General features: G+C 38.7%; 2 protein-coding genes across 3 annotated transcripts in view; both read left to right on the forward strand.

The window, feature by feature from the left end:
* The window catches only part of tmem108 (transmembrane protein 108), a 53,234-nt gene extending 44,638 nt beyond the window's left edge, over positions 1–8,596 (forward strand). Inside the window, exons 3-5 of one of the 2 annotated variants that reach the window (XM_055230103.1) lie at positions 3,017–3,958; positions 4,616–4,767; positions 6,569–6,674. In XM_055230103.1, the coding sequence (XP_055086078.1) occupies positions 3,017–3,958; positions 4,616–4,767; positions 6,569–6,613 (1,139 nt within the window). In that variant the 3' untranslated portion in view covers positions 6,614–6,674. Of the gene's footprint in view, positions 1–3,016; positions 3,959–4,615; positions 4,768–6,568; positions 6,675–7,840 lie in introns of those variants that run through there. The other variant, XM_033985929.2, reaches the window with a different exon arrangement.
* A 1,388-nt stretch (positions 8,597–9,984) lies between these two features.
* Positions 9,985–12,598, forward strand: cdv3 (carnitine deficiency-associated gene expressed in ventricle 3). Its single transcript, XM_033985797.2, has 5 exons — positions 9,985–10,422; positions 11,015–11,091; positions 11,233–11,366; positions 11,482–11,644; positions 11,773–12,598. The coding sequence occupies exons 1-5, from the start codon at positions 10,237–10,239 to the stop codon at positions 11,897–11,899; spliced, it is 687 nt and encodes a 228-aa protein (XP_033841688.1). The 5' UTR covers positions 9,985–10,236; the 3' UTR covers positions 11,900–12,598.
* The last annotated feature ends 577 nt before the right edge of the window (positions 12,599–13,175 follow it).

Genomic DNA, 13,175 nt, shown 5'->3' on the forward strand with positions numbered 1-13,175 from the left:
ATGTGCCTTCACATAAAGAGATGTCATGTATAAATTACATGAGTATTAGTATTAGTTTCTCCAGTATCACTCTTGGCCTGTACATGATTTTAATTATTTTAAATTTTTTCTTGTCAAGACAAATGCTCTTTACCTCATGCATTGTACGGTGAAAGGTGCTAAATAAAGTAAAAAATTAGACTGTAAAAGATAATCTATTAATTTTACATGGCATTTTCTTGAGTGTTAAATTTGATAACTAGTACGGAAGCTAGTGTCAGGGTTACCTTTTTTTTACAGTCAGGCACATTGTAACTAAGAATCATGGGAAATTGGCTGCCTGACTCTATCCATACACTTGATTCTCTGTCATGGTGCATTATCAAGAGCGACAAAAATGCCAAATAGTAAGCAGGCACTAGAAGCAAAAGAAAGCAACCACATGACACTATCCCAGACATATTTCTGTGTCATAGTGCAATATCCCAGTGGCAGAAAAGACTAAGTGGGCAGGGATAAAAGTAAAAAAAAAAAAAAAAAAACATGTTCCTGACTCATGACCGGACTTGCCAGGCAACTATTTTTTTCCCATTTATTATATAGGTATTTATTTCAGTATATAGGCATTTATTAAGATCACAAAACATTGATATTTAGACTATCGGTGACCTTGATGAATAAAAGTTAAAAAAACAACAAAGAGTATCTGGTCTATAGTGTATAGTGCTTACTTCCCCATCTGTCAGTGCACCATCTTTGTAAAAATACATGATACATCAGAATAGTGGTGGTGTTACTTGTTGTCATTGTTGTTGGCGGTTCAAATGCAGCTGTCCACAAGCATCATTGGCAGGTCAAATCCACTCACCTACAGGTTGGCGTTGCGATTTCAGCTCCCACGGATGAATACTGTCATTGTGTCCTTGGGCAAGACACTCAACCCACTTCGCCCCCAGTGTCTGCATACACTAGTGTGTGAATGGGTGAGTGGTTCCTTGATGTAAAGCGCTTTGAGTGCCTTGAAGGTAGAAAAGCGCAATATAAACATTTGACTATTTACCATGTGACCATATGTTGCATCTTGCATTACACTGTGTATGATGGAATATGTAGGGATGCTTAAAGATTGACAGGCAGAGTCTGGGACCGTACAGTGCAGGAGGTGAGGGAGACTTATAGCCGTATTGCACAGTAACCTTTTCAGAGTGGTATAAAACATGCTGTGCTTTCTGGATCTTGTTCTCACCTCAGATTTGGGTCTTGCTCTCTCTCGGTCCTTGTGGAAAATAGAGTTTGGTTGCCATAGATAAAGCAGACATGAGTGGTTTTAACTAAGGCTACTACATCAGCTCACTGGGGAGTTAACAACTTTATATTTTCATCAACAAACAATAATGCTTTTAATGTGTTGTGTTTTAATATTGGGGTTCATTTTATTTCCAACTAGCACACTAGAGAGAAATATGCCAGTATTTTTAATTGTTTTCAGTATATATTTAGAGGCACACTGTGCAACTTTGCTTGTGGAGGGGGAGTCACCTGTTTGTCTCCATGGAGATGTTATTGCTTTGGTTGGAAATATGGCATTCACAGAAGAATAGGTCAATGCCATATTTCCAATGCATTTCCAATGCATTATTTTGTTTACAATGCATCTAGCCTTATATATCCTGTTTTATTTGTGATTCTAGTGTAGCCCTCACTGGAGATGTAATTAGTGCTCAAATTAACACTGCAAATTTTATGCTGCTAATTCATTATTATTCCTTCACAGCTGATTTTTAAATGTGACCGTCATAATTTGGCTCCTATAATTTCACAACACAATTGATTAATTTTGCATTCTGTACCAGTACAGTAGTGCAATAGGTTCCCTACATACTGTGGACTTAATACGTGACTTTTCCCCATTAGCGGTGTCAATAGGGGCTGGGGGTCCAAGCTAATAGGCTAAATGACTATGCTCCTGCATGTGGTTCCCTGTATTATTTTCTTAGGCCTGATAACATAATAGGCCAATCCCTCCACAGGCTTCAGCTAATGGCCTGTCACTACACTGCCTCCTTAAGGGATTGAGATGGAACAAGTGAAACTGACAGTGCAAGCTTGTAGAGATGAGCCCAGCATGTTAACCACCTAATCTTACTTCTACTGTGAAGTTATTGGAATACATACATATATAGGGTTGGACCAGTATTACATTTGACTGGAAATTTACATTTTTGACAATAATCACTTTTAGTCAAACACTTATTTGTAGTTTTAGTTGATGAAAGCATCATGCTAATATGGATGACTGTATCCATAATAGTTTTAGTCAACCAGAAAACATATAATTTTAATTTTAGTTATTATAAATTGTATGTTATTGCTTCATGGGACATGTTGCTTAGATGGTATATCAATACTTTGTCTACTTTAATAGTAGTAATTTTTCATTATGATTACTTTTATTTAGTTTTAGTAATAATATAATAATAATATATGCAATATAATTAATGCAAGAATACACACATAATGAGTTCATGTTTTGGTAGTAATTGTTAAGGTGTGGTTGCTTCAATTCTATAATCTGTCTTCTTGTTAACATTTCTGATGCTTTGACCTGATTACATCTTAATGACATATAACTAAGGAAAATAGGCTGTCATTGTTGTGTGTATCTGTACTTATCCTTGGTCCCTGTTAGAAACATTATTTGTTTTATGTCTATAAGAGCATAAGGTTGTACTGCCAAACATAAGAAATGGATCTTGCAAAAGTACCTTAAGGTGGTTAGAATTGTCAAATGTTTTACATGTAAGTACGAGTTCAAATATTTCCAAAGTAGTAAGGAAAGGTAAATTTACACAAATCTTTTCACCATTTCAACATAAATCTTTTTGAAACTTAGGATTTGTTTCATATGGATTTTCCAGCCATTATATTTGTGTAGTTGCTTTGACCATAACCAATAGAAGTACAATTTATAAAAATAAGTAAATAAAAATACTACTCACCCGTGTATATATTTACTATATCCTGTGTTTGTGTGCAGGTGTCCTTGCCTTCCTCGCACTGCCACTAGGACTGGTATCATCAGCACAGGACGTCTCCGTCACCATGGCAGCAACCCAGCACCAGCAGCATCGCCCAGACTGGCCACAAGAGGGCTCCAGCAGTGGAGAGTGGTCTTCCTCTGGCCTCTCCCATCCAATGCTGACCCCACCTGCATCTGCATGGCTCCATGTCACACAACCCCCCAATCATATCACTGTGAACACTGCTAGCTCTAAACCAGGACACAAGACTCAAGGTTATACTCCCAAAGAGACCATTCAAGATGTTCCAAATTCAGATACAAAGAATAATGTCCGTGGATTCAAAGGTGGAAATTTGATTGGCCCAGAGCTTACTACATTCAAAAATCAAAACATTGCACTTGGCCTTAGACGTAGAGGCCACACTCAGGATGGCCCCAGAAGGTCAGACCATCATGCCATTACCCTAAGAGAGGTGCACACAGACGCTGAACCTCCTACTAATGAACTAGTTCTGCAACCAAGCTCCAATTCTCCCACTGACGACCATGTACAATCCACAACACTTTCCACTACCATAAAATTCAACACAGACAATTCAAACTTTAATATTAGTGAAACCACGACGGAGGAGGGTAACAGTCAAGCTAACGTCTCGGACAACACCCCACTAGGACACTGGATGGTGACTGCGACTGCTTTAAGGGGGCTGTTGCTGTCCAATGCCAGCTCCAGTGACGCTAATAATGCCGCTAAGGGAAACACTTCAGAGTTTGAGTCCACGGCCAGCGGGAACTTTCTAAACAGGCAGGTCCCGGCCACCACGCAGGACCCCTGGATGTCAGCTAACAGCTCGGGTCCCACCATGGAACCACCCCCCTCCCGGATGATGGTCTGCCTGAGCCGCATGGACATAGTGTGGATCGTGTTAGCCATCAGCGTGCCTGTGTCCTCATGCTGTGAGTATGGAAAAGATGGTGAAAATGCCAAAACACAATTAAAAAAAGTTTGTTTAGGATAAAATTGGATCTTTAAAAATTCCAAATGTGTAAGGTTCTCCTCCTGAAAAGACAAAATTATTTCTATGACATGAGCTTTTAACCATATTAAAACATCGTGCAGTAAGATCCCTTACTGCACAAAACACATTTCCAGTATTGTTGCATCAGAGGTAGAAACAATGTTAAGTTTTAAAATCTATAAATTATTGTTAGACTCATTCTAAACACTTCTGCCATCAAATCGTGTTCATTACTACTGCGTGCTGATATTAACATGCTGCCAGTAGATGGAGCCTCACACCTGATTCTAGTGGGGGATGCGCACAAGCTGAAAAATAATAATAAAAAAAAATCAAATATGAAATTAAAAAAAATAATATGAGATGCCAAAGCAAAGGTGCTGAAGAACATACTTAAAGGCCAACAATCATACAAAAAAGCATAATATATGTTTACATGAGATCAGAGCTTGAACCACCTTTACTGGTAGTGTAGTGTTTCCGTAATTAGCTCTGTGCCTTTTTTTCAGCAGAGAAAAAAGAAAAGTAAAAGGTATTCTCTGTGAATACAATACTATTTTGGAGTCTGTACTAAGCCCTCCCTCTCCTCCTGTAGCCGTGCTGCTGACTGTATGCTGTATGAGGAGGAAGAAGAAGTCGACCAATCAGGAGAACAACCTGAGCTACTGGAACAACGCCATCACTATGGACTACTTCAGTCGGCACGCCGTGGAGCTGCCCCGAGAGATCCACACTCTAGAGAGCGAGGTGCACATGCTATAACATTATACTCACGTCTACAGATGCAGAATTCAAAGTTGCACTATGTAACCTTTCTGATGGAGGGTCAGACACCTGTCTCCGTGTCTGTTTTAATCTTATGCAGGTATAATGTTGTTAGCTGCTAAGTTGCTAACTAACTGAAGAAGACTATTTCAAGTCTAGGGAGCATAGAAAAAAAGGAAATAAACTAATTAATATCCAATAACTTTTATCTATGATTGAATTGCAAAAGTGTATTTCCACACTTCTATTTGAATAGTATTTGATGCTTTATTGTTAATTGGCTTATAGGTTATAGCCATAGACTGTATATTTAAAGGGACATAGGTAACCTGCTAGCTGCGCTTCCAGCTCCATCAGCTCTGGCTCCTATTCACTTTTTATTGAAAAAATTTCACCCCCCTCTCCATAACTGCTGCTGTCAGGCTCCTCATTTTGGTTTTAAAATGTTCACATTAACTCGTCTACATTTTGCTATTTTGTCTGTAAATCAAGATATGAACATTAATAACAGATTAATGAGGTACCTTCTTTCTCCAAGGTCTCTCCCGCTAGCATTGCTAAGTGCTCGCTCCGTGCTAAACTAGTGATGTGGGCAGGAAAGGGCATGACCTTAGTCTGGGATTGGCTGTTTGGTTGCTATGATGCTCACAGTTGGAATCCCAAATAAGGAACACTGCTCCAAATTTGCCCCTATAACTGCTAGACTTGATGAGTTTCATTTGGCTGGAGCTGATCCATATGGGTGGCGTTACACTTACTTAGTCACTTCTTTATACAGTCTATAGTTATAGCCAACAGTATAGTGGTGCTTCTTGGTTGTAATGTCTTTTTGCAGGCCTCTTTCATTACCAAAACATTTATATTTTGTTTAAGATTAACTAAAATATAATAATATAGTGTAAAATATGTAAACACATCTTTAAGTTAAACTAGCAAATAACAAAAAAAGAGAGATGGTGATGATGCTGTGTATTCTGAGGGGACAAATGAGCACCAACCAAAAACAAAACCCATGAAACATCAGCTGATTCTGATCTAAAAGTGTTTCTGGATTAGAGGTGATGGTAAGAGCTGATAATATGAGAATAAGAAGCCATTAAAAGATATTAACTGTCATTAAAAATATTTGCCTATTTGTTAGCCCATGTTTATGATCATATAAAGGTAATGCTTAATCATTTAAAATTTACTAGTTAAATATTGTCAAAATGTTTCACATTTGACTTTTTAAATGTACAGAGTATTCTCTAAAATAAACTCACTTTCACAAATTTCACAAATTAGATTTTGTCAATTTAGACTCCTCTGGGGGTGCCCTTTTTTCTCATGTAGCAAATAAAACCTGCTCCTTTTTTATTTCTGCTGCACAAGCGGTCAAACCTAAATATCTCTAAGTATACAGAACACAGATTTCAGACAAAGCAATAACATCTCCATGGACACAAGAAGGTGCTGGAACCTCCATCAGAAAAATTACAAAGTGCACCAAATATATCCAAGTACACTGTAAAATGAATAATCGGTACTCCCATTCTTATTTAGTCATATTAAGTCCTGATTTTCATATAAAACCTTTGTGAGGGGCAAAGGGACTTTCCCAAACATACCAGTGAAAGAATATGCAATTTAACATAGTTCTCACAATCTATTCATTTGTGTTATAGTTGTTAATGTGCTGTATTGCCATCTGCTGAAGAAACACTTTACATGAAACCTATAAACTTTTCAATATCTTTTCTATTACATGCATGTTCTTTTTTTCTTGCCTTTTTGCCTTCATCAGGAGAGGGAGGCTGAGGTCGGAGCTTGTGTAGGATGCCCTTGGTGATGCCCAGGTGTTGTCCTGTTGTGTCCACCCCAATAGATATATATAATAGCTTTATGTGAAACCCCCAAATGACTATCCACCCTCTCTCTGCTGTTTTGGCACTCACACCTCCCTCCTCTCTCACCACTTCTGCTGACTCACCACTCGCTCACCTATTAAATCCCTGGTTCTACTCTCCTGAGTCATCCCTCCCAAATTCTCTATCCTTTTTTGTTTCTGCACACCTAGCTTTGTCACAAATTGTTCCCTCCCTTCTTAAAAGCCCTAAGGTGCATCAGTTCTCATTCTGTTCCCTCACACTACAGTCAATGCCTATAGTCACTTAGAAGACTGCAGTGTGCGCAGTAACAGCTAAGAATGAATTATGTTACTTACAACCAGACATGAATACGACAGCCCCAGATGAAGAGAAGACAATGTAAAATGTATCGCCCTGCAGTATAATGAATAAAATGCATAAGATTGGCCAATTATATACTTGCAATACAAGAATAAACAGTAGTCTAACTGGAATCTTCTCATTAAGTAGTATTTCAACTAAATCAACCCATGAAATGCCATAAAAACGCAGCAAAACAGTCTACAAAATGGAACAGTCAATCTTCGTATGAGCTAGACTTCAGGATATACCATTGCCTGTATGTGGCAGCACCTCTCTCAGTGTTACAGAATTACTTGGTCCTTTACTGACCTCTTGTGGCTGGTGTTGGTATTCCATTCTCAATTATAAAATTCAAATCTGGACTCACTATAGGGTAATTGCTCCATTAATTTGGATATACACCCTCATAATGTTAAAGAATATGGGTATTCTTGGCCCACAATTTTACAGCATTTAAATAAATAATTTTAATATGTCATATTTTTTGCTTTCTTTCTTCTGGTTAGAATGTTTTGCCCCAATTTTCTACCAATTTCTTGCCTGTTGATAACATGTGCCAAATATATGCTATACACAAACATATATTGTGCACTAGACTTGCACAATTTATCATAATAATCATATCAAAACTGCAATTTGAGTAGGTGCAATTGTCAAGAGAAGACTGCAATGCCCTTGGAGCTGTTTAAAATAAGCACTTTGAACAAAGTCCTACATTTTCAACATAAACTGCAAATCTAATCACAATACTTGATTTTTTTCTAAAATCTACAATCTCTACTTTCCAGTCACTAGTGTCAAATTCTTGTATGTGTACTAATATGTATTTCCTATGTCTTTTTCAGGAGCATGATGCTTATCTGCCCCCTAATGGTGACTACAGCGGTAGCAGCATGGTCCTGGTCAACCCTTTTTGTCAGGAGACTCTGTTTATCAACCGAGACAAGGCTTCTGCCATCTAGAGACAGTCATATTGATAATAACCTACTGTTGTGGCTATTTTATATATTCTTTACTGTATGTAACTATCCAGAGACTTGACTTTTTACTCTATATGTAAAAAAAAGGAACAGAGAAGAGAAAAAGTCATGTAAACATATGTATTTACTATGAGGATGCAGCGTCTTATTTTTCTGATGTACAATTTCTACAAGAGGCTTAATTGTGATAAAGGTTTCTATGTCTTTATAAAACTGCTGTAAGTGGTTTGAGTGGCTGTGAATGGTTGCAATGATAACACAATAGCTTGTCCTTTAAAAGTAATCCCAAAATACTTATATAGCCTGTTCAACTTGAATATTTAGCACCTATAGGTTGTGGGCTTGTGCCGAAAATGGTCAATGCAATCAGTTTGAAGTAACAGTGTCTGTGAAGTATGAGTCACTAGAGCGCTGTTGTACAAAGCTGATTTAGATTTCCTGGTTAAGTATGTTCTTTTTATTTTATACAACTGTTCTGGAATATGTTTTTTGCTAATTTTGAGAGGGCAAAACCAAGACCACCTTATTGTATTTGTGTTATAGAAAGTACACGAATGACAACAAAGACATCAAATTAGATTATGGGTATCCTATTTTTTATCTCAGCGACACAATCTATAATATTTTTTTTATATAACCTAAATATGAAATTGTTTAAAGATGTTTAGTGCAACAGCGCTCTGCAGAGAAACCACATAGATGCCATTCCTTTGTTTACCTGTGTCATGTCCTTACAATTTCAGTGCTATGTCTGGTCATCCATGATTTTCTTTCACCCAGTGATATGTGTGTGTGCGTGCTGCTGTGTGTGTCTTCTGGTGGTCAGATGTCTATGTTGTGTGCGCTGGCATTAGACCCAGATGGATTTAGAAAATAATGTTACTACTGTTCAGTGTCTCCTGTGCAAATGTTTGTGGAAATATTTCGTTCACAGACAATTCTGGAAAAAAAGCTGAATATTTACTACATGAGCACATGCAGACATGTTTAATGCTCAATGATGGAGTCAGTGGTCCTGTCATCTCTTTCATTTACAATGTTTCATCTAATAATCAATGCAGATGCTTGCTAAAATAAGATGTTGTTCACCTGTGGTTCTGAAAGTGATGCTGTAAAACACGATCCAATCCTGCAGTGAACACAGGCTGAGCTTGTTGTTTTGCACGCTCAAAAATACATATTTTACAAACGTTTGATGGCACGGTGGAGAGTGTTACATGTATGTATTTTTGTACTGTAGTATACACTGTACTTTTTACTGCAGAGCAATAAACCTTATAAAAACTTACTCTGCTTTTGTTATTGAATGCTTACATTCTGACAGACTCAGTCACAAAGGAGAGTAACATTTCTTGCCAACTCCAGCACATCCATTGATTGGGTGAGCTGGCATTTTCTCTTTGTACCAGCGCTGACCTGCACCTATGGGAGAATGCCGTCAGACAAATGTTTTCAAGTATACCTTATAAATAATACCCTAATATAGCTGAACATTTGATTTACCATATTAAACTTGATACAGCACCTTTGTGAAATTGTATTAAAACAGTTGCACTGCAGGACAAAAATTACATACAGTGAATGTAGACCACATATCTTATCTGTAGCTCTGTTTGGGCCTACTACCACATGAGGGGGTTATTCTCCTTGATATAACAGGTCTTATTGTAAATACAAAGACTATTTATTTAGGCTCTTGATTAAAAATTGATCTGCACAAAAACTTTCAAAAATCCAATTAAAAGACGACTCAAACTGTTCTGCTTAGGCTACATAGGGTTAAAAATTAATACCATTTATGCATTTTTGGAGAAATAAACAATCCTACAATGACAAGACTGATAATGTTAGACAACAGAAAATATTTTGCTATTATTTCTTCATATTTTAGAATTGCTCGTGTGTCTGTGGTCAAATTATTAAATTGATTAAAAGTATTCACAAATTTATTGAAAAAAGTAAATGGAAAAGCCTTTTACTTTGTAGCGACAGCATATCCGGGTCGGGGTGCCTCTGTTTCCGGGTCACGGTGCAGATTTGTCAGATAGACCGTGTGCATGGCATGGTTGACAGGATACGGCTCGTGCTTTAGCCCAGGGGCCCGTTGGTCGTTTTTATCAGGGATCAGCTCTCAGTAAACTGTCAGAGAGAGACTCAAGTCCGTGTGATCGGAGTGTTTCAGCCGCTGACCCAAGCGTGTGGAGCTTATTTCCTCTTTTGTCATTGGTCATTAGTGAACTAGTCAACCCTGCTCGTCGAAAATGGCGGATGTACCGACTGAGAAGAGTCTGGATGATTTCTTTGCCAAGCGAGATAAAAAGAAGAAGAAAGAGAAGGGAAAGGGCAAGGAAACCACTGCGGCACCTACCACAATGGTGCTGAAAAAGACTAAAAAAGAGAAGGAAAAGTCAGCGAAAAATGACAACCAGGACACTCAGATTGAGAAGGTAACCGGGGCCAGTCTGGTGTTGAATAACTGTCGCCCTGACTTCAGTTGAAGTCAGCCGATGATCAGTTGGTTTCCACACACTTGTTGTAGATGAGCCCTAGTTTGACTGTAACCAGAGGCTGTCAGCTCTCTGGCAATACAACGTTTGTTGTGAAGCAGAAATGCTGGTTAGTTTCTAGCATATGGTCCCCCCTGGAGTGTACAGCATTAACAGTTTACGTCTAGTAAAACGGATATATTTGCGTTTAGTCAGTTGTGTTCAGTTCTTTATGAAGTTGACACGTGTTGTGCTCATATTTATTAATGTTCATGGCTGTACACGGGATTTGGGAGCACACGAGTCATTCTGTATGTGGCCTTTTTAACCAGGCCTCGTCGCCATTTGTCATGTGCGATTGAAAAGTCTTTAGGGCATGCTCAATTTACTGTTTAATGTTATTATGTAAAGAAAAAAATGACATGTATGTATATCTTTACTTTGCAACCGCAGCTTGAGTGTGTCCAACAGCAATACATTGGGTGTGACCTTTGGTTTATCCCTTTGTCTATTTCGTTTGAGATCGAATAAACATGTTTGTGTTTTTATGTAGGAGGATGAAGAGTGGAAGGAGTTTGAACAAAAGGAAGTGGACTACAGTGGGCTTAGGCTGCAGGCTTTACAAATAACGTAAGTAAATGTTATAAATGTTCTAAAATTATTTCAAAATAATACTCCGTATACTTGAGTTATACTTATAACTCAAGTATACTGAATGTATTGAGTTAACATGTGAGTGTTACTCAATAGTATCACTTTGTTTGCTAACAGTGATGAAAAAGAGGAAGAAGAGTATGAGAAAGAGGAGGTTGGAGAGGATGGAGAGATGATCCTGGTCAGTGGAGATAAAGTGTCAGGACCTTGGAACAAGTCCAGTGGTGCCCCGGCTCCTGCAGCCCCCGTGGGTAAGTCACAGAAAGGATCAGATCTTGAAGTTACGTCAACAGTTATTTGTGTATTTATCATGATTTTAGGCAGTGGGTTATTTCTCCTAACATAACTTGTGTAATGTGACTGTAGATGATGAAGAGGTTCCTGAAACAAAACCTGCTGGAGTATATCGGCCCCCAGGGGCCAGAATGCCCACTGCCAAAAGAAGCACCAACCAGGGCCCCCCTGAGATCTTCAGTGACACACAGTTCCCTTCGCTCCTGGCCACTGCGAAGCATGTGGAAACACGCAAGTAAGTCACTAAGTCAAATATGCACTGCATACTGCTTACAGCTCTGCACTAAGGCATGTGAAGGATAAAGATTGCAAATTCATCTGCAGTTTTTCATCAAGTTGTGATGTATGTCCTTTGCGTTGTAGGGACCGAGAGATGGAGAAAACCTTTGAGGTAGTGAAACACAGAACCCGTGGTAGAGATGATACTGGGGGAGCTTCTATACAGCACTTGCAACTGGATAACCAGTACGCCATCCTGGGGGATAAGTAGACCTCCATGCCCTGGCCCCTCCAGCACGGTTCTGCCCAGCCCCTGGAAGGAAACGGACTGCAGAGGAGGATTGCAGCCACAGCAAAGCTCATGCCACCACCATCATTACTTCACACAAAATACGTACACAGAGCAATATCAATGCAGCCCACCCATCCTCGTTACAAAGACTCTTAACATATTCAACTTCTTTGGTTGGCTAACAGTGGACTGCATCTGATGGGGCTGATGAAGCGGAGTGCAAGCAAAGGATGAGACACCCAAATGTTGACACTGCAGCACTCTGAACTGACAGCACAGTTGTCCTATGGCTCGTGCTCAGAGCTGAAGTTGTGCGACCAATCTTCTCTCTGGACTCCAACTCGCTTTGCTGAAGCAACAGGCGACTGAAATGACTTTAGGAGATGATTTTACAAACTTCTGTAAAAATGTCTATTTTTTTCAAGATGCTTCTAACCTAATCTCGCACATGATCTAATGGGGATTTGAGTTGTTGGGGCTTTGGGAGTGGGCGTGTACTTTGCCCCATGTGGACTGAGCTTTTGTTACCATTTTCCTTTGCTGTGGTGGCGAAAGGCTTAACACAGGCCCTATATACAAGCTGGCTCTAAATACAGAAACTTGTTTTCTTTCAAAATGATGGCACCTAATGGACAATAAGTTTCTATATAAAGTGGCCTTATTGCTTTGTCATCGGGAGAGATTTGTGTTTGCTGTCTCTGAAGTTCATTACTTAGTGAAAATGAAAAGAAAAGTTAGTTCACTAATTTTGTGTTGTTGCTCTTTCTGATTCCATGTAATCATCTCGTATGCACAGCTCCTTTTGATTAGCAGCATCACTCTAACCAGGACTTTATTGTGCTTTGATACCAGCTGGATGTGGACATTCTAGAGGGGGAGTGCTCTCCTACTTTTATCAGCTCATGCTCAACTTACACACATCTGTGTTTTCTGTTTTTACTTTTCTCAACTCACTTTTGCCCTCATCCTTTTATGCAGTTGTGAACAGGTAAAACGGTTTATGCAATGAATTAAATCCATGCCCAACCACTTAACATGAAATTTGGTGTCAAAAGATAACTAGATTTGTTCTGTCTTTTTGTTCTGTCCATCAATTAGTCAGGAGTGTTTGAACCTGATGAGTGGAAATAGAAACATATTTGTAATAAAAGAGATGAGCCTAACCTAAATAATAAAGTGATCCTTGTGAATAGAAGCATTTTAGTGAATTTCATAGAATATAAAATTGCAATGATCACAGTAACTTAACAATTTA

Source organism: Periophthalmus magnuspinnatus, chromosome 20, assembly GCF_009829125.3.
Source record: "Periophthalmus magnuspinnatus isolate fPerMag1 chromosome 20, fPerMag1.2.pri, whole genome shotgun sequence".
Classification (NCBI taxonomy): domain Eukaryota; kingdom Metazoa; phylum Chordata; class Actinopteri; order Gobiiformes; family Gobiidae; genus Periophthalmus; species Periophthalmus magnuspinnatus.